The following is a 22,282-nucleotide window of genomic DNA, read 5'->3' as shown; positions in this document are numbered from 1 at the left end:
GTATTTCACAAGTCCCTGAAGCCAGCCTGCTTTTCCTTCTGTCCACATCCTTGGCTGCTTTGTTTCCATGAGTACTCCAGTCTTCTCATCAGCATTGGTCTGAGGTCCAATTTTTTCCCATAGTTGTCTTGCTCACCTTTGCTTGACCAAGGTGCCTGCATCTTCTCATGGCTGTTTGGCAGACTATGTCCTTTTCACCTCTAAGATGACTTGCTGAGGACCCAGGGAGACCTAACTGCTAATTAATAAGATGGATAGAGAAGCCAAGCAGTTGGAGAACAGCAGTAGCCCCAGAAGAGTGTAGGCAGTGGCATCGCTGAAATCCCATGTGATGGGTAACTGGGGCAGCAGCTATCACACTGAGACAGAGGCGATGGTAGGAAACCAGAAGGAATGAAGAGGCTTGCTGACCCCCTCTTCTGCCCATTTACAGCCTGTCAGATATTCAGTGGACTTAACATTTCCCATAGACTCTTCTGAGCCCATCAAATCAGTATGTCATAACAACAAATTCATTCCTGCTAGAAAATGCTGATCATCTGTTCCATTGACAGGACAATTACTAAAGCACTACAGGAAACGTGTAAGAAGTCGTCCTGTATTCCACTTAGGAAACTTATTGTAAGATATACTGAACCACACGCTACACAAGAATACAAATTTTCATTTCCTGAAAAATTCATAATGGCCATTTTAACTTATTTAAAACAAATGCATTATAGAAAATAATGCATATTTTAGGTATGCTGTGGATAAACTGCTGTTAAATGAAAACTCCTAATAGCTAAATCATGCTAATTTGATTTGAAAAGTGTTCCTCTCACTTTACAAACAGCCAGTAATAATGCTTTGGTCATGAAACCAGCAAGGGATTAAAATGCCTAATTATTTGTAGTGAATAAATACAAACCATAGAAAATACATAAGGTGTATATATAATTAATAAAGAATAGATTATAATTGCATTTAACATCATTTGCATAATTTAAAATGGAATAACTACATGACTGATTTTTTATGTCTTTTTAAAGGGCACTAATAAAATATGAAGGAGGAAAGGAGGCTTATATGAGTAGGAAGTAATGAATAATATCTTGAACATTAAAGCGCAATATATTATTCTGTGCACATAAACTGGACCAATTCATTTTCACAGGTGCAACGGGAAAAGTATGGTACATCAGCAGATTTCAAAAGTAAATAATATGTTAACTGAAGAAAAGATTACAGATTCTGATAAAATATTCAATATCTTATTTGAATAATTAACAAGTCAGTCTGGTGCAAATATGCAGCATATAGCCTACAATGTTTCAAAAACTTTTCCTTCTTTCAAATCATACCTGTCACCAGCATTTAGAAAGTTTAACCTATCACCTTATCGCTGCGAGCATTAAAGCATTTTTACGGATTTCCCTCTGGAAACTCGTGTGGTGAGTGAAATTAAGTTCAGTGGCCTCATTTAGTTTCCTACCATGGCGTTCAATAGCCCATAATGATGCACAGATTGGCTAAATCTGAAACTAAACCTTAATTTCAAAAGGTGCAGAGAGAGCATAGACTTGATATTAGCAAAAGCATAGTAGCAAGATCACTCAGCAAAAATGACAACCAGAGTGACATACATTGTGAGACATCTGCTGAGTACAGTCGGACTGTTTCTCAACCTGTGGCTGCCAAAGGGGAGGAAGACAAAACAGGTTAGAAGAGTAATGGTGCCACAGATTTTACATGCTAAAATAGTGGAGTGATGTGTGAGTGTTGGTTATTAAAAGAATAAGAATATATCTCTGTGTACATCCAAACACAAGGAAGCAGTAAGATGGAAAAGTTAATTTGTCCCATTAAAAGTCTATAACTCCTGTGTTAACTACTTGGACTTATCAGATGGGGATACTGGGTTTACAAAGACCTTCTCGGTGCAAAGTTGACAACAGTCAGTGAAACTGGGAAGCTCTTTCTTTCATTGCTCCAACTTGACGTTGCACATGCCCACAAATCTTTCCAGAATAAATTGAAAGATTTTGCAATGCCTTCAGAGAATAAAAGATGCCAGTGGTGGAGCCACATGTCAGGAAAAAGGGGAGCAAAATTACAAGAAGTTTGGAAAGACTGCTGTGGCAGCTGGACCCAAGATGGGGAAAACCCCACAGCTTTCTAAAGCAGACTGAAACTTCATTGCCATGGGATAATGAAGGACAAGAGGCACATCCACAAAACCGCATGCAACAGCTGAAATGATTCCATTTTAAATGTTTAAGTAGACTCATTAGGGATCAGGAATAACATCAGAGGTGCTTATCATGCTTTACATTACTTTTTGACTTTCAGTCCAGCTATGCTGGAATATGAAATGAATGTCTGCTAAATATCTGAACATGGAAAAGACTCCCAGGCCACTTTCAGGACCATGAGAATTGACAGGTTATAGAACACTTTTCATTGCTGATAGATTTTGTATTCATTCATATGTTTGCCACCACATACACCAGGACTACCAGACTCAGTAGAGGCAGATAACAATTAAAATAGCTGTCAGATCTCCTACATAAGACCAGCCTGCATTCAGTTTATCTGTCCAGTTGATCAGCTTAAGCATCTCTATCTCATGACTTTTGAGTGGACCAAGACTTTTCTGAGTGGATCAATACCACCAGTCTATGTTTTAACTGCTAAAAGGGACACAATGGTCATGAAAGATGCACTAAAAAGCTACCAGCCTTTCCTTAGGACACAGCCTAAACTTTACTTTACATACAAGACTGAGTCTGGCAGACTCACATGGAGAAAAACATCGGGCTGAATTAGGGATCCTTGTTCTTGTTAGGTATCCTTGCTGCTTGAGATCATACACAGTTCAGCCTGTTCAGGCTACTAAGGAGAAGAAAACAGGAGGTTCACACCCAAGTAAATCACAGACTGATCAGTACCAAAAATAGCCATGTCACAGCATGAGCAAAGGGCTGCCTACACCCCACTGAGAGTAATCCTAAGGATATTGGAAGCATTCTAGTCTACACACCTCTGCAGTTCTATTACTCAAACAGATAAAACCCCAAAGCCTTTCTAATGAAGCCGTGACCTGCCTAAATCTATAATTTGTGATAAGAATAAATTCTAATTAAACCTGTTTAAACAAAAACAAATTAAAAAGCTGTTTCTGCATATACATGCCCTTTTATTTAAAGTGGAGAAGAAGGCATTTAGGAAGAGTGGGAGAAGGAAACTGAAATTTAGAAAGTCCTGTGACACCTTGATTGCTGGGCAGTTAGCTACACTGCAGCTCAGGGCAGCATCATGTGAGTGATATTGAACACTGCAACAGCACTTCTCATACATTTGAAATATGTTAAAAATAGAAATTCACAGCTGTTAAGGATAGGTTCAGAATTGCAGAAAACTGGCTGGCACACCAACAGACATCCAGCAAACTAAGTGTCTCTTCTCTGAACCAAACAATGCCCAAACAAACTCCTATTAACTGCCACCCAGCTAAAATTGTTGGCAACTGATTCTTGCTGATCAACAACTGGACGTCACCCATTCTGCTAAGAGACAGTAAAGAATTAAAGAGATACTGCCTGCACTGGGAAATCGTGTCACTAATAACATAGGCTGTTTACTAGGGAATGTAGTTTCTGGTTTGTGATGACTTTATTTCAACAATTTATTATTGATCTGGAGTACTTTAGGATTTCCAAACCAAAACATGCTTCATGGACATGGCAGCTGCTCATTTTTACTGCTGCTTTTGGCCTCCCTAGATACGATCTCCTCAGTGCTGAGGCTTCCAGTGTCCAAAACTCTGGGATAAACCCAAGCAGGAACAAGTTACCTGGGATTGATGGAAGGCTGCTGCAGATCCCATGGCAATATGAAGAAACTGCATTTTTCTGAACACAGTCCTTTGATAAAGGAGAAATGCCTGTCTCACACAAAGGACCTTTACATCACCATTTGTTGTGGTTACCTTTCATTGTGCATGGCGAACTTACATAATAATATATTCTTATAATCAGACTGCTGCAACTTTCTATTAAAGATTAAACATCCAACTGGGCACTCAGGTGATTGTTCTAAGCTCCATCTACACAGATGAAATGTCACAAAAAATAATAGCAATGATCTTTACGGATGAGTATTTCCAACAATTTTCTGCACCATTTTCACAGGACGAAGTCCTGCTATTTTACTTCTATTTCAATTTCTGTTGTTTAAAATCTCTAATGAGTTTTCTCATTATTACAAAAATAGACAGAGAGATAAACAGTTACCTGCTCTCAGTTCTGGAGGACACAGATGTGGTCCTTTGTGCGTTTACACTGTGGACTCATGCCCCCATTCCCACCCAACATTTCACAGTCTTTCTGCTTTCTTTGCAATTTGTGTCTGGTGGGATAGAAAATGACCTGCACTGATTGTGGTATTGACTGTCTCAGCTAGTGCTGAAGAATATCAAATAAAATCAGAGAAAAAAGGCATGATAAAAATGTACAGGTTGGAGGTGAAACAAGCCAGTTGAAGTCACAAGGAACACAGGCAGAAAAGGCAGCACCAGCTGTGCCCTGCTGGTAGCTATATCAACATAACATCAACAAAATACTTCTTTTTTCCTTTCTATTTCAAGATTTCAGAACGGGGCCCCAGAAGCACAAAGCTTAGAAGTAGCATGTAGCAGCAAATTTGTCTTCCAACTGGAACCAAAGAGAAAGAAAAGCTGTGACTGGAAGACTGGGTTGGAGTGACAAGATTTCTAGTCCCTTAAGCCTTTGTGTGACAACAGAAAATAGAAACTATGTCGGACTTGTGTCCCAGGTCAAACATTTATCTAACAGTGGTCTGGAGAAAACAAAACCTTCAGCAGTCACCTATGGGGTAAACTTCCTCTGTCAAAAAATTCCTGCTTGCCTGCAATACTCAAAACAAGGATCTGTATTTCTGCTGGTCTTAGAGAGTTTTTTTTTCCTATTTTGTTTATTTCTTCCAATTAATTTTTGTTTACCTCAGATATTGCATTGGCCAGTAGTACACTGTGTGAAAAACTGTGTTTTTATTGACTGTCAGTGCATCTACCTGCATATCTTCTGAAGTTCCATTTCAAAGAATATATTGCCATGAAGATGGGATTTCTTTCATGCCCCCTATTATTCTTAGCACTCACCTCTAAATCCTCTTTGAATTATTCATTTTTTTATGATCACCTTTGACCACCATCCCCCAAGGTATAACTGAGCAGTGACCATGACCAGATAAACTATTTTAAAATACTTCTATCAACCTATAAGATGTGCTAAGAAGTGCTAAACTGAAATGAATTGTTTAACGTACATTAGATAATAAATTTCATGTTCCTGACCTTGATAGGCCCTCTGAGTCTGTATCCTCATAGGTATCCATCTATTTAACTGCTGTGATTTAGAGATTAATACAGTTACCTTGGTGCAACTCCTCAGAGTGGAGACCGTGTAGCATAAAAGGGGCATATCAGTACAGTTTATCTTGACAGCATAAAACTTCAGTGTATTAGGAACAGTATTGATTTAACGCTATTGGTGTAAAATAATTTCTGGACTGAAACAGTTAACTGCTGCAAAAGCTTGAGAAAGGATATGTTTGACAGGAGGGGAGGAGAAAGAAGGTGAGAGAGACAGTGGGGAGAAAGGCCTTAAAGTTAAAGCTACACAGAGAAACCTTTTTTTAAACTGTTATTGACACAGTCCTGTTAGTGACAGTAAGTGAGGCTGATCCGAGCAGGATACCCTTTGCAAATCCTGGCTTTTCAAAGGAACCTCTGGTTTTGAGATAATGGAAGCTCAGAACTCCCTGTCATGGAACATAATGTGAAATTGATTTTGCAAGGCTTTATCTACACAAAGTTGCACCGGTTTAATTAAAGGTGTGTTTTTAAATCAATTCTGTTAAACCAGTCCAAGCTCCTGTGTGGACACTCTGAAATCGATTTGTAACTGTCTTATGTCAACTAACCTTAATCTGGCAAAGGACCAGTTTATACTGAACAGGCACCAAGTTTTGCTGATCCAGAAATATAATTAAAAAGAAAACTTACATAAAATAATAAGATTTTGAATGAAATTCTCTGTTTCTGCCCTAGCTATGCCAAGCTATGTTGGCCTCCAGTTAGCCTAGTCCATCTGTTTAGGAAGGAGATGAACTTGTTTCTTTGCATCTCTGTGTTTATGGCCTTTTGACAGATATATGTCCTTGTGAAAGGACACGGTGTAAAGCACTGTGAAACAAGGAAGTCTAAAACCAAAAGGTGGCAAGTGTAAGGAGAAAGAAGGGATGAATTGTAGATATCACTTTCACTCTCCATTGCTATTTCTTTTGTTTCTGTAATGCAGAAAGGAAATAAGCAATGAGCCTCCTTCCTGATCAGTAAAGTCTCTCTCATGCTGTGGTACTGGGGAGCAGCTTCAATAACCCACCATCAGTGTAGGGGTGCATGTGAAACGAGGCCAATGCTATCCTGTCAGTCTAACGTTGCTGGAACCAAGCCAAAATCTCCCCTTTCTTAAGGGTCTGTTAGAGGATGGAAAGGATTTTAAAGATCTACTGCAGACTAGCTTTGTGGAAATTTCCCTGAGTTTAAGGATTTCTGTGCAATCCCTTCCAATCATTCACACTCCACTAGGCTGCAAATTAAGGTCTGCATTTGAGTCCACAGCTTACAGAAACACATCCACGTTATCTCCACAGCTGAGAAGCACATGGGAAAATGGGCAGTGAACTTGTTACCGATGTGCCGCTAAAGGCACACATGTATTTGATCTCATTCTACAGGCACAGCTAGACACAAAGTCAGAAGCTGCACTGCTACATCCAAGAGCCTGGATGTGATCCTGCTACAGGGAACAGGAGCCTTTGCACATGCCATGACAGGAACAGGGCCAGGCTGTAGGATGTTTCCCTGCGGGTATTTGGCCAGAGCTTTTCAGTGATGAGAGCCAAGGTATCCTACCTCCTCCGAGAAGGAGAACAAAAGGGCACAAAGCCTGCAAAGTATGGTGTTCCCCCAAGCCACCGTATACTGGGACCTAAAGGTACTCAAGTAGGTAATCCTAAAGCACAGTTGAGCTCTGAGTGACTAAGTTCTAGCCCGCTGTTGCCTTTCATTTTTCAACCTTTATTTATGTTACTCCAAAAACTTGTGCATGAGGCCAATAGGACCTAAAGCTACCCAGATGTGCTTAGATTGTGAACTATAGCCGTAATTATTGAGAATAGTGGCCCTAATTAAGTTTTATTTTAAAGCACTCTAAAACTATGCATGACAGTAAGTGCTCCGTATCTTTGCACTCCTCTGAAGTGTTGCTAATGGGTAATGGGCTATTTTACTTTCTGTTCAGTTCAACAGATTTATTTTCAGAGTGAATCCTGCGTGAATTTCTCCTGAATCAAACACTTTCCCTGGTGAGACTATATAATCCTGCTGTCTTGTTAGAGCAAAAATCATCTATGAGACTTCATTGAAAACAAATCCCCTGTCAAACTATTTCTTCTTTTTCATTTGGGCAGTTATCCTTCTGATAATTTATAAGGAAAAAATTCTTCTGCTGTCTAGTTCACCCCTGTAAAGAGAACAGTATCAGTCTGACAGCAGGGTAAACAACGAGATTTGCAATCTTAGCAGGGCCAGAATAAATTGGGCAGTTTTTCATTGCATATGGAGGAAAACCAGCAATACTGCAGCAATTCAAAGAAAAAACCCTCAAAGATATGGCTAGTTATGGCTCATTCTGATTATAAACAATTACCATATATAAAGAGGACTCTCCAACACTGCTGCAGTATTTTAAGTCTCCGTTCACTGACACTATTAATAAACTGCACCCTAATGTATTGCATCTACTGGCATTAGTCATGACTACACCTACTGTCTGTAATGGGATGCCATTCATCAGCTTGGTAAGCTCAAAATTAGGTGATTTTCCTGGAAACTGTTTCTCAGCAGCATCATTTGATCCGCCGTAGTTAAAAAGCCATGTCATTGGTTGCATTATAAATTCCATTTTACACTCTTCTTTTTTTTTATAAATTAATTGTAGCTTTCCTCTAGGCTTAATGCTGGTATAAAAGGTTTTGGCTGATGAGCAAATCTTTTCCAAAGACAAGAATTTTCAATTCTATCCTTTTTAAGTAACAGTGGCATAAAAAAAAAAAAAAAAAAAAAGTCCCAGGAACAAACTTGTTTAAGTCAGCTACACAAATGAAAGTTGACAAGTGATTAGCTCCTTCTGGGAATGAATTGTTTTCTACATTTTAGGGGAAAAAATGTCATCAGTGGCTTTGGAAGTGGCCTGAAGCATGGGCTTTGGAAGTCTAATACTACAAATACCAGTTTAAACAATTACATATTTAAGCAATTGTTATAACATGGACTTGGCATGACAAAGTGCTAACTTCAAAAAAAACACCATGTCTTGTAAAATGCAAGCAGTAGGCACACTTGTAAAAACTCAGCCATGTACTAGTAATTGTATTAGTCATCCTGAAAGGCCTGCAAGAGTGAATACATTAATTCTTACTGCTAAAACTTAAGCATTGGATATTGCGTCTCTGGGGCAGTACACACTTGTGCATGCCCAAAAAAGAAACTGTTGCTTGTCCTGCAGGATGGAAGCAATGCAAATTACTTTTGCTGGTTGTCCTCCTCCCTTCTGTCAGATGAAAGAATGAGAAAACATCAGTTTTTTTCTGGTTTCTACTTTGAGAAGACAGTTAAAAGTGAATCTGTATCATTCTGTTGCTCACTAGTTATGTCAGAGACACATCACAGTAAGACCCATTTACACCTGTTCCTCTGATTTCTCACATTCTAGTTTCCAAGGAAAGGAAATTTAGGACTGTGTACTGGGTTGGAGATGCAGCTGAATTTGGACAGGTTCCTCAACCGGAGAAGCGGACACTACCACATACAGAGGCAATGCAGAGGCTCTGTCAGGTGTAACCTGCTTCTGGAAATGGGCAGGGAGGATGAGCTGCTGGTGGTCATTATTTGCTTCCTAGACCACACAATAGGGAACTTTTTTTTTTTTTTTAAATTAATTACATCACCTTGGATCATAGTCCATAGAACATATTAAAAGTTAACAGAGTATTTCAGAGCTGAGAGCTTCCAGTCTGCCTACAGACCAGACTCCTCAAGTTCTTATGCAGCGCATCTTCCTACCTGATCAATCAAAATTAACTCATGAATTCTCATACACTCTATGACAAATTTGACAATTTATAGTCCAACCCTGTGCATCAATCTTATGTTTTTTTGCTCTGTGGAGTAATATATTTACACTACTTTTTATTTGGATTCAAATCCACTGAATTGTAATCTTGTGGGAAGCTACTCACTGTACACATCTTATCAACCCATACTGGAGTGTTCCTGTATGTGACAACCATTCACAAGAATAAACTCCTTAAGATTTGAGCTAAATGACAGAGAAAAGAGGACAAAGGACATTAATTTTTACATCCTAATGATTAAAACATTGGACTTAAGGGGATTTTAAAAGGTCTCAAATCCTTCCTCATATTAGACAAGGAACCCAGGTTGCTAAGTCTCTGTTCCTTCAAATACATTATGTGGATGAAGAGCGGTACGCTCCTGAGACTCTTCGGCAAGACTCAGCTTTTGAAGTCAGGCATAATACCACCCTTAATTTTGGACATGAGAGCAAGTTCTGCTTGGCTTTAGTTTGTTTCACTTAGACGGACTCATCTCACAAGGAAGACAGGATCTGCAGTGCAATGTGCTGTGTTCCTATAGTATTTACCAAATGTCATTATGGTCATGACATTTAAAACTAAGATGATAACAGGGAGGAAGCAAGAAATGAAGAAACAGGAGTTGAATCAAAACAAAAGGAAAAAAGAGAGACTATAAGTTCATATGAAAAATAATAAGGATTAGAGATAGCCTCCAGCTAGTGGGAAATGGTCAGGCTCCACAGAATAAATTTTAAGCCCTACTGAAGATTTGTGTACTTCCTCTCCATGATGAATACTATTATTCCAAGAAATACTGCTTGTAGAACTTGATTTCTAAGTTAGTATCTTGTTACAGGGCAACTGTGATTAGATGATCTGTGATGTAGAACTTTGGAAAAAATACATTCTTCAATAGTAAAAGAAAAATTTGGCAAATTTTGGGAGAATGTTAGTGGGTCTGTTTTTTTGAATATACATCTTTATGCAATTAGAATTAGGCAGTGATTTCCAAGAAAGGTTTTTATGTCTCACTCCTCATCAGAAAATTTGCTCACTGCAGTGTTGATCCTTTCCATTCAATATCTTCCCTCACAGAGCATCTGGCTTACTTGGTTGAGTAATTATTTCTCCTGTTCTGTGGTACAGGTAGCAGACAGACAAAGCCGACACTGCAGAAGAGATAATAATCAGATCAATAGACCTGACACTTACTTCATACTCCTCTTTGAATCCATAGCCTTCTGCACACTTCATCTGGGTAATGTGCTGTAGCAAGTCAGCTACACGTATGGCTGGATGAAGCTGTCCGGTCTGGTAGGGCACATCCACTGGATCTCGCTTCTTGTAGGTATGGGATTGGACCAGGCTGCTTGTGTCACTGACCATCGTATGGGTTTCATCTAGAAAAAGAGTAGCGCGTAATGTACCGGCTCATTTTCACTTATTAATAGAAATGTAAACTAACAGATTTCTCGAGGAATGGCAGAAATCTGACATCATCAGTATTGCTTCTGTTTGTGAAGGCTACACCAGAAGAACAGTAAATCCATGGAGCAGTTTACACAGGGAAATTGCAAGACTGATTGGAATGAGGCAAAGTCCATGGTTCTACAATGGAAGCATTGCAGAGCAGTCCGAACTCTAATATTGTTTTAAACATCACTAGCTGATTACAGACAGGTTTTAAATTGGGCATTTGGTTCTAAACTGCATAGAATTTTCATTCTGAAACTTCAGCAAGTCCCATTGAATGAAACTGGACTTGTATTCTTCTTAACATTACTGAAGTGTTGCATTTTACACTGCAAATTTAGAGCAAATGTTTGGAGTGAGCAAAATAAAAAGATGCACAAAATGGCTTATGGTTTCATCAAGCTAGGACTGCAATGGAAATGTAGATCTGATACAGCATTTGGAGACACACTACAAGAGGACAAATGCAAAGGATCATCTGTTCAGGAAAAATGTCTTGACTGGCTGCTGAACATGCTTTAGGACCACAGTTTATCATGAGCCATCACATTAGGCATGGAATGTTATATGTCAACTGACATGCAAGCCAACGAACAGGAGAACCCAGTGGGCTGGTTAAAACTTTTATGAGACACATACTCTCCCAACCCTCCACATCTCTTCCAGGGGGCAAATGGGCAACTTACCATTGATTGGCACTTTTAAGAAGATACATATCAGGAGAAAAAAAAAGAGGAGGAGAAAAAGGAAACAGGGCATAAGCAACAGTACTACATTAATAATTACAGGTAATTTTCTGTTTGTAATTTAGTCTTTACAGAGTGATTCCCTAAACGAGTCAGATTCTGATCTCAGTTTCACAGTATAAATTAAATGTACTTAAAACAAGGTATCTTAATGTGAGTCAATTCACAGTGATGCAACTGAGATCAAAACTTATACGTAGCAGTAAATAGACAGATGCGAAAGTGCACTCTACCTAAGGAAGCAACATGACTTCCTGTTTAGATGGAATTTAAAAAATTTGTTCAGACTTGACAAGAGAAAAATCCAACCCAAATTCTATGGTCCACGTATCATCATAAGTATTTTTTCTCTTTACCTGAATAATAACTTTACATATCTCAAAGAGTTTTTGATTTTTAACTGAAATTGTGAATGTGGTGCTTTGACTTATTTGAACTACTCCTCACTGGCTGCACACTAAACATAGCAAGGGGTTTATAAAAATACTATTTTTATTAAAAAATTACTACTTTGCAAAATATGTTGTATGAAAGGGAAGCATTAAAATAATATTTCTGCATTCATTAGTTAGATATATTACAGTAGAAAGTTCCACAAATACTCTGGATGTAAAGGTCCCAGATTCTCACGTACACACCAAAAATACTATCACACCTCATTAAAGGTGAGATTATGGTCTTAGTTATACCACTGAAAATTGATGTTAAAGCCACAAAGCTCAATGAATCAAATTGAGGTTCTCTCAATTCACACTGATACTAAACCACATGAAATCTGGTCCTCAGGAAGCACACAGTCAATATGAACTGTACATTTAAACCTAAACCAAAAATAACGGAGAAGAATTTATGGGTATGAGTATGGGCATTTCACTACTTTCCCTGTCAGTTTGCTAACCTGATCTAATGCAGAGGAAAGGGATTCATCTTTTAGTCATAAAATTTGACAACTTTTGTCTAATGTGTGATAAAATTGTACTGCAAAGCACCTTGGGATGCATGGCATGAAGCGTGGTATACAAGTGTAGGTACAGTATGTTGCTGCTGAAATGGCACCTGAAAACTACAAGGTGGCTAAGACACAAAAGACAAAAAAAGTGTAGGAAGTTGATCATGATTTTTTGAGTGGCTTATTTCAGTTTTAGAAACATGTTAGACAACTTGGCTTTTTTTTTTTCTGTTTTTTTTTTTCCCCCCAAACTACAGAATTCCTTGTAACACAGACTGTTAGTAACTAAGATAAAGGCAAAGTTATCAGATAGCAGGGTCTTGTGCTATGAAAGCAGCAGTTTAATCCTTATGAATCTCTTTTCCTGTAAGCTCCTTTGTTTTAAACCAATTTTCCTCTCTCAATTTCTTTCTCTCTTATAGCTGCATTAACTCTATTTTTCTCTCTTTGGGAGTGAACTTTTATGTTGTTTTAAACAAAGCACTTTCAGTCCCTGGTTTATATGGTACATATAGGAGCCACTTACAGTTTTTTACTTTGCCTTTGAGCCCTGTAGCATGAGCTTTTCAGCCATAACAGTCCACTATTTTTCAAAGGGTGAGCCGCTCCAGACGCAGTGCTCATATGCAATGGGAAGCTTGTCCCGCTTAAATACTGTCACAGCTGCAGTTGTTCTACCGTCCACTTACTCCCACAGAGGTGTGCAACACTTATTAAATAATATATTTATTTACTAGTTATATGAACTCACAGTACGGAAGGTATCTGGAAACCCAGCCCAATATTTTTAATTGGCTGAGACTCTTTTTATTCTCCAATTTCAGAAATATGCACATTGCTGACACTACATAAACATGACCTACACTCAGGCTCAGCAACTATAAATGTAGGCACTGTTATGTAAAATGTTTTTTTCTAATCGCAGGCTTTCACTTACGTTATTAGGCTGAACATGAAAGGTTTCCCTTAAACGTTAAGGAAAGTTCCTCATATCTGAAACTAAATCATCAGACCGTTCTCTTTTGTCTAATTTAAGGAGTTCCCCACTAATTACCAGACTTTTTTTTTTTTTTCAATTAGCTAAGAAGTTCCTAACTTGCATGAATAGTCCATGCTGTAGATAAATATATAAATAGTAAGTGTATTGTGGCCTTTCTAGCAGATTTTGAAAACTAAATTCAGCCATTCAACAGACCTGTACTCTTTCCCAGGGGGCCACACTGAAAAGTTCATTTATTTCTAACTGCAGGCTTGATCCTGCAGTATAACACAACTTCTGTCGACATTGGAAGACAGCAAGAGCAGGTATTAGTTGAAATTAAAACCCAGCGTATTTTGTTAACAGCTATATTCCTCTACTGACTCAAACATATCTGATTTGTTTTACCTCACATAAAATACTATTCCTAAACAGTCATTCATAAGCACATTTTGTGAGAGAGATGAGGTCTAAATGGAATACCACTCATAAAAGGGTACTAAATTTTTAACATTTAAGGTTAAAAAAATATTAATTTTCCACAGTAAAATAACTGGAAAATTTTCTGAGATGAGAAAGCACAGGTTACTGTAGTAGACCATAAAATACATAACTAACTAATTCAAGATTCTACAGACTTAGTAAAAGCAAATAATTTTTTTTCCCCCTGTGTGTGTTTGTCTGATATCTGAATTACTTGCTTAGAGATTATTTCTTGTGGGAAAAAAAAGCTAACAAATAATTTTACCATCATTATTATATAGCAAAGGAGCACAGAAAAAAATAAGAAAAACCATTAACAAAACTTATTAATCTGGATAGGAAATCTCAAAGTTTTTCTCCTGATAATAGTACTTTTCTCCTTGCCCACCCACAAGGTCAGAAAGAATATCTACTGGATGAAGTGTTGAATGAATGCTAAAGCACACACAAAAAAAATCTAACATCTCAGGCAGTTAAAAGGCTCTGCAAATTTCATTTGCATGCAGATTATTACATTGTTACAGTCACTACATTACCTTCTTCCAGATTTACATAACGTATAAAAACGTACAGGTTCCTTCTCCAAGTTATCACACTGAAATGCACTGTGCTAAATATTCTTTCAAGATAACAAATTTTCAAGATCACCTTCCTAAGCTTCTACTTCTTATATGCTTCACTCTAATTTTACTTAAATCTGTCTAATTTACAGATTAAGGGCAGGAATTGGTTAAGGGTCTTATATGTTTTACTGTGATTTGAAGAAAAAAGGAGGAGAATGAAAAATATTTGTTGTAAAAATATCAAACATTGTAAAAAGAGTAAACAGATAGGCTTAACACTGAGGTTTGAACTCTTGCTACAGTGCACTGTTATATTTTGACTTTTTTTTTTTTTTAAATCTCCCTGTTTATTTTAAACTTCGCATGAGAAGGAGGTGTAAATGAATAGAAGCCACAAAGCGGTTAGAGTTACTGAAGCATTGAAAATGCAATAGCGCCTCATGCTTATTATTTTATCACTGTGTAGAAACCTCTCTCTTTCTGACATTGGACAATAGCAGGTTTTCCTAAATTCCCAGTGGAAATGCTTTACACTTTAACTGTATGTTTTTAACCTACAGTTCTACTGTTTTATTTCGTTTCTGTGACACCTGATGCATAATAAACTACATACTCTAAGTGTCATGCTATCATTTTGCTGTTCAAAATACCATCTTTCCTCTGAAACTTCACTTTGACAAGCATGTCAGAAACTGTGAGGTACTGTGAGAACAAAAGATAGCTGGATGGCCAAAACTGTATTTTGTCTGATTTTTTGTATCATGAGGAGTCTAATTAGGAAAAATTTTATTTTTAAGAAATGACATCTTCAGTTCTGAGATAACACAGAAAAAAATGAGGGAACTATTTAAATTGCTGCAGTAATCAAATTCTTTTGTGTCACTCCAAATACATGCATAAACATTTCCTCGCAAATCCACTTGTTAAGATTATTTCTCTCTTTTCTCCCCTGACTTACACTATGACAATAGTAATCAAGCCTGGTAAGTGTCCTTAGCATTCTCAGTGTAGTCAAGCCTACCACCCCTCCCTTTAGCATAAAACTCCAGCTTTTTGCATATTATTGTCTGTACCCCAAGAACTATGATTTTCTAAATTACTCAGCAATGAACTTTGATAAAGGGAAATGTTCTCACCTAAAATTGCAGTTGGCACAAATGGATCTGTCATACATCATAAGCAGGTCAATGCAGAAAAGGTAAAAAGAGAGAGAACAGTAAATGATTGATAAATGTTTCTGAGTTTTCTTTCAGAAAGCTACTGTACGCAACCAGTATGCTGCTTATATATGTGTTAAATTTCTATGGCAAGGAGTATAATAACATAATTATATATGAATTTATTATGAAAAGTTCTATATAGGGTGGAAACCATGGAAAAAATCAGTTACCTGGGTAGTAAGAATTAGGCACTGTTGTGCTCAATGTGTTAGTTTTCATTGTAAATGAAGATGGTGAAGATACAGCTGCAAAGAGAAACAAAGCTGGTTAGAGACAGCAAAGTGGTATGTGGCTATTTAAGCTGAGTGATACAGCATATGTGATTGACTTGGTTTAGAGGCTCTCATCTTGTGTTTGTTGCACTGGAACTAGGACCTAGGGAAAACGAGGTGGGTCTAATGAATCAAATAGCTTACTGAATTGGATCAATAATTTTTAAAGAAATGTCATCAGAGAGAGCATTTTGATAGGTGATGACAAATATACTACTTAAATCACAAGATCAGACTGAATAATGATGCTTGAATAAAGATATCACAACAACAACAGGTGTTTTTGACAGAAGCTTTGATCATTAGTAAGTTTACTTGATAATACTGTAAATACTGTATGCAAATACTCTACTGTGTAAATTTTTTGCTCTCCTTTTTTTGATTTGTTCAGACAGGTGGATAAAGTGTACACAGATACTATTATGCTCTTAATATCACAGTGGTTTTCAGGAAGTGATACATAGACCAATGCTAGCATGGGTATATAATCATTTAATCATTTGTAAAACCCATGGGAAAGCCCAATGCAACAAATTAAGTTCAGTTTATTCTCTGGTATACAAAGATCATGTGAACTACTATTGTATGCACAGATACATTCATCAGGTGGGAGTCAATCACAACATTTTACAGGGTGTTCAGCTAAAGAGTCTTGAAAGGCTTTTAAGTAAAGCTAAATGCAAATTCAGCTTTAATTGCTTGTCCACACATCTCAAGTTCAGTTGGATCAGTGAATGTAAGCGCTTTCTGGATACCCATAAACAGACTACCAGGAATTTGCGAAACAGAAGCAGAACTGAGGAAGATGGGATCTGCTGGACGAGGAGTGAGATTACTCCTGCTGGCTTTCATCCATGGTTTTTTTTGGTTGATCTTCTAGGGCATACAGTTGCCAGCCCTTGTTAAGATGGAGCTATTTATCTAAATACTTAAATAATCCTGGCAATTTTCACTTATCCTATAAATGAATATATAGGAGACTACTTTCCTTTGATTATGTCTCCTGAATCACTGGATGGAAAGAACAGGGTGGTATACCTTTTGGATACGGATGCAGAGATTAGTTGAGGTCAGGGCTGCTGCAGCTAATGAAACTGTCTAGGTACAGAATGCAGCCAAGGTAATAAACTTTCATGGGAAGTAGGGAATGTTCTAAATGTCTTGAGTACAAGGCCTTACATAAAGATTATTCCTAAAAACTGTCAGACTGCTTCTTCTGGTGACCACACTTCTTATGGAAAGTCTAATTACATGTTGTAGCCCTCAAGTGTTATAAAATACTTGCTGTGACAATAATTTTGAATTGGTTTAAGGTGGTTTACATAAAGAGGGTTTAGTCCCAGGAACGCATTGCAGATTCTTTGGTTGTTGTGACCATTCAGTAACACCATTGGAAAACTGCACAATGATGACAGAAGATGAAGTCAAACCTCTTGATCTCTTCAGAGAGGTAAGCAATCTCATTAACTGCAATTGTATATTCTCACCAGAAAGGCGAGTCAAATTTTGAAAGATCTATTTCAAAGCAATTTCAAAAGTAACTGAAATGTGAATTAACATTGTAAATCCTGAGCCTAATGCTGCTGAGAGAAGTCTCTCTGTACAAAACTCACAGACTGTTTGTACAATTCAGCTCATCAAAGATAAGTTCTTAAGCATATTATTAAAGACTGGGAGTTGGGCCTTGCATACTGTTAGTATTTGAAACAAAATTCAATCTTTGACAAGTTCTAAAGACGTTAAAAAACACCAGTATACAAGAAAAACTGAGGTTCCTTGGGAACCATAAGAAACAGGAAAGTTTTTGAACACAGTTATTCTTTTTTCATTCTTTTTAACAATTATAAAAACCTACAATTTTTCCTGGTCTTTGCTTAGTGCTAACCCCATGACAAGAGCGAGTGCTTGACTAAAATTCTAATATGGGAAAATGTTATATCTGAAATTTTATTTATTTTTATGGTAAATCCAAGAACAGCCAGAATATTAGAGAATCTCTTATGAAATTGCAGAGCAGATAATTCTTTGCACAAGATACAGAAAGACCAACTTCTAGAACTGGAAATAACAAGACAATCAGATCACCACTATTAAGTTATGACATTAAAAAAATAAATTTTGCCTACAAAAAACCGAAGTGAGCAGGGGAAGTATTGAAAGACTTGGGACAGTATAAGGGATATAAAATTTTTAGCATGACAGAGACTGGTGAAAGAGAAAACCACAGCTGTTTCGGTAATGTCTTTGCTCTTCTGCAGAAGAAAAGGATGAACAGAAAAAAGCCCAATTATCCTTATTATTTTTAAAGAAGTCTATTCTTGATGTCTGACTGTCTTGCTCATTTGAATACACACTGTAATGTGCTGCACAGTGAGAAACTCTGGGTCCTATGGATTTTCCATGACTGAGTAATGAGGAATATTTTAAAAATCATTTGCACCTTTCTTCCACCTTCCAAAAAAGAAAAAGAAAAGAAAAGGAAAAAGAAAAAAAACCAACTTACATCTCCCATTTAGATTGTGCGTGTCCATGAAAGAGAAAGCTTCGTCACAGTTGGTGCCTTGCTCAGTGTAGCTTTTATCCATTGAATTCACCATCACTGTCATTTCCTGCCGTGTGCTACTCAATGTCTCTTTCCGCTTTTTAGCCAATTTTCTTAAGAAATAAATGTTGAGGGGGAAGAAAAAAAAAAAGAAATCAAGCCTTAGTGAGCACACAGCCTTCATGTTGTTTAGATCAGCACTGCAGTTTGTAACTACATTATTAAGTAACATTTACAATTATTTCTCCATTCCTGAAAACTTAAATTGATTTCACACTCATGTCTTTCAAAGGCATCTGATAATCAAGGGATAGTTGCCAATGCCCTGACATACAGTGAACAGCACCTTAACCCTTGGGGACCACCACTGAATTAAAGGGGACTACTTGGACACAAAGGTGATGTAAGCTATTGCATCAGAGGCTACACCTGTTTAAACACACAAATAACAATGATAGGAGAGAAGATTTAACTGGAATGAACAAGTCAGTAACAATTTTCACTTCACATGTATAAAACTGTCTGGAGCTGTTTCATTGAGACACCATATAGCACAGCTAACTGGTTTGTATCATACTGTAGAGTATGTTTGATCTCTTAACAGACTTTGCACAAGCAAGTGACATTTTAAACTGACTTGCATTTTTAAAGACTATTTTCTGTCACTCTTGATTTCAGGAGAATTAGCCACACGAATTCTTTTTTTCTCAAGCAGGAGTGGTCGGCCAGAGACAAGATCTTGAGTCTGATACTGTAACAGTGATTCATTAAGCTATAGAACTGCTTTGGATGCATATAGCTTAGAAGTGCTTTGGATGCATATAGCTCTTTTTCCCAGATTTGTCCTTCTGTTTCTGTCTACACTAAAATCTCACTCTGTTTCCCCAAGAGTTATGCTCAGCTACCATCACAGAATAACATGCCCAAAACTCGTGACTTTTCCTTCCAGCTCTGTAAGATATCTGTGATCCTGATGATGGTGGATCCCCTGCCCATTTGGCTTGTTTCCCCAGCCTGCGACTCTGTCCTTAGATCAAGCTTTTCTCCAAGTCCTTGCCTACAGCCTTCACTTAAAGTTTCCAGATTCCTTCTGTATCGTATCTTCAAGGTATGGGTTTTACGCAGAAATAACTCCTCCACAGACTTTGATCTTCTATCTGTTCAATGGCTCTTCCTCTGCGGAAAACATAATAAGCCAGCTCATACCCATCCATAAAAGAAAGACCTTTTAGATATCTTCAACGGCAGCTTACAGGAGCTTATTATTTCATCTGTGTTTCCTTCCAGTTCTAGAGGCCTCTTGCACCAAGCATAACCAACTTGCGCTAACTCTCAAAACCTTTCTCTTTGTTAACTCTCACTCAGTATGAAAAAATGATGCCCACCACAGACCAATATTTTATACTAGCCTTCACTAGATTTTCAAACAAGCGCGTTTGTCTCCCCTCATGTCACAGGGTAGGAGCTTTCTTTAAACCTCCCTACTGTTAGTTCACTATTCTGCTTCCAGTCACTGCCTGCAGACACACTTCGTGTTACTGTTACTGCAACACGCTGTGTGTTATTGCTATTACTGCTTGCTATGCTGATCAGCATTGCCTCAGACTCTCCCAATGTTCCCCGTCTATACACCAACAAGCCATTTGGGCAGGAGCTATGGTTGCGTTCTGTACTGAGACAGTACCAAGTTCAGCAGTATCTTAGTCCGTGACTAAAGTTGAAAGGCCTTTGAAACTAAAACCTTGCTCTTAAAAGAAGTAGTAATAGTAAGTGCAGGCATGGTATTGGGTCATTGCACATGGAAGTATTAAGGGTCACATTTGGCCCTCAGTCAGCTGCTGGATTACCACTCCATTCATGAGGGCATGTCCCCATGACTGACAGGGATAGATGGAAGTGCTCTGCTTAAAAACCTCCTACAGTACCTGCAGTAATGAGTAGTGTGTACCTCTCTGCTCATCCCAGCTCAGAAGTCACCTGCATTAGCTTGAGCCACCATGAACACACTAGATTTTGACTGATGCTGAGGAGAGCGCTTATGGTCAGTTGGATGGCAGACACCTGTGGGACTTTACTACACTAAGCATTTAGATGTGCAACAAAAAGTCTCAATAAATGCTTGTTTTTATGGATTTCAAAATTCAGTAATATTAATATTACAGTCCAGCTAAGAAAGAGTAGAAGATAAACAGTAACAAGTCACATTGTTCCTGTAGATGTTTAACTTCTGATTTTGTCATTTGGAATATCATTGGTGGACAGAAAAATAAATCATAAACAAAGGTTTTGCTTCTAGATTTTAATTTATTTTTTGATTTAAGGAAATTAAATGGAGGAACTTAACAATTCAAGTCCCTTTCTGATCAACACTAATTTACTTGGTAGACTTGATAATAAAACTAGTCCTTTCTCGCCTCACAGCGCATAAACACAGAAGGGACCATTACATAATCTAGTCTGAACCCTTTTATATCAGTCAGCAAAATTTCGCTCAAGTATCATAAGTAAAACAAAACTGTTATACCTTTGCATTCTCTAGTCTCCCTCCTCCTTCATATCTAATAGTAATGAATGAGTAATATATTACTTAATGTAGAATCTGAGATGTATCTCCTAATGTATGAACAACTTAATGGAAGTCTTTTATAAGGACAGGCTTATCAAAGTGATAACATCAAATGGATATACTTTCCCCTCTTTCCACCCTTAGCTCTGATGGCAAGACAGTAAGTCATGCACGCCTCCCCTTCTGATCCTCTTTAGTTGAAAGCACACACAGCTACACCCACTACCTGCCAACCATTGGGCAATTCCTAGCTTAGCTGGGTTATGAAACTAGAAACTGAACAGTGACAACGACAGCATCCACAGTGTGGTCACTGAAACTTCTGTAAGGTACATATTGTACTTATTTTATTTCACGGCTGTGCAGACCATAGGAAACTATTTCAGGACAATTCAGCACTAGAGCAAAGCTTCAGGAAGGCATGCAGAAGCAGATTTTCTTCACAAGAAGACTTCCCTCTCTTCAGGCTGGAATCAGCAGCTTCTCTTTAACCAGCTGCCAATCCAGTTAGCTATGTAGATGCTACATACTCACTAAAGCCAGGAAACTGCAGTATATAGTGGCCTTCCCTTGCCCATCAGCAGACCTGTGAGTACTATTTCTATTCACAAAGCCTTTAATTGCTGTCCATCTCACAAGCTCAGCACTTTCTCCAAAACCTTTTGCATGTGAACGATGTACTGGTGAACAGGTAACAAATCTTCCTTAACATTTTTTTAAAGAAATGCTACCAGGACAATCACCACTTAGTGATATTGATCCATATCTGAAAATCCACAAGGTGGCAAAATATATGGTATCAGCTACTCAAGTGGGATTACAAAATACCCTATGCTCTGTAGGGTGCACATCCAAAGCATCTGCTGTTCCAGCTAATGTCCTTTATTTTACAGTAAAATTTGTTTCCTTCCCAAGGAAAGCCAGAGTTCTTGCTCATTACACCAATAATATGAGGCTTGACTTTTATAAAAAGTCTGCTAATCTTCTTAAAGAAATTACACTCACATTTTTCTCATTTCCTTCATTTTTGGTTTTGGTCCCATAATCAAGCTATAGCAGATTGTTTTTATGGCAGTAACAACTGTACAGTACTTCTCAATCTGAATCTAATTCTAGAAGTAGGTCTTGTGGGAAAAGTTCAAATCTGAAACAACTGTTACAGGAAGAGAGCAATACCAGCCAGACTTTTGTTCTGTGAACAAAAACACCCACTGGACTTCGTCAAGTAAACTTTAGCTGAATATAACATTTTTCACATCTGCAG

The 22,282-nt window shown here is 37.8% G+C and overlaps 1 protein-coding gene across 10 annotated transcripts in view; it reads right to left on the bottom strand.

Moving 5' to 3' along the window:
- Window positions 1-22,282, bottom strand: part of PTPRM (protein tyrosine phosphatase receptor type M) — a 481,575-nt gene that overhangs the window by 80,717 nt on the left and 378,576 nt on the right. For 4 of the 10 annotated variants that reach the window (XM_027802895.2, XM_027802898.2, XM_055705240.1 and 1 more), the window contains 4 exons: window positions 18,414-18,565; window positions 15,809-15,883; window positions 15,555-15,581; window positions 10,438-10,625 (listed from right to left, as the gene is read on the bottom strand). In XM_027802895.2, coding sequence (XP_027658696.1) covers window positions 10,438-10,625; window positions 15,555-15,581; window positions 15,809-15,883; window positions 18,414-18,565 — 442 coding nt within the window. The remainder of the gene's footprint in view (window positions 1-10,437; window positions 10,626-15,554; window positions 15,582-15,808; window positions 15,884-18,413; window positions 18,566-22,282) is intronic. The other 6 variants (XM_027802897.2, XM_055705239.1, XM_055705241.1 and 3 more) reach the window with 2 other exon arrangements.

Source organism: Falco cherrug, chromosome 3 (assembly GCF_023634085.1).
Source record: "Falco cherrug isolate bFalChe1 chromosome 3, bFalChe1.pri, whole genome shotgun sequence".
NCBI classification, from domain to species: domain Eukaryota; kingdom Metazoa; phylum Chordata; class Aves; order Falconiformes; family Falconidae; genus Falco; species Falco cherrug.
Note: the sequence above shows the minus strand (reverse complement) of the source record. Positions and strands in the feature narration are given on the sequence as shown.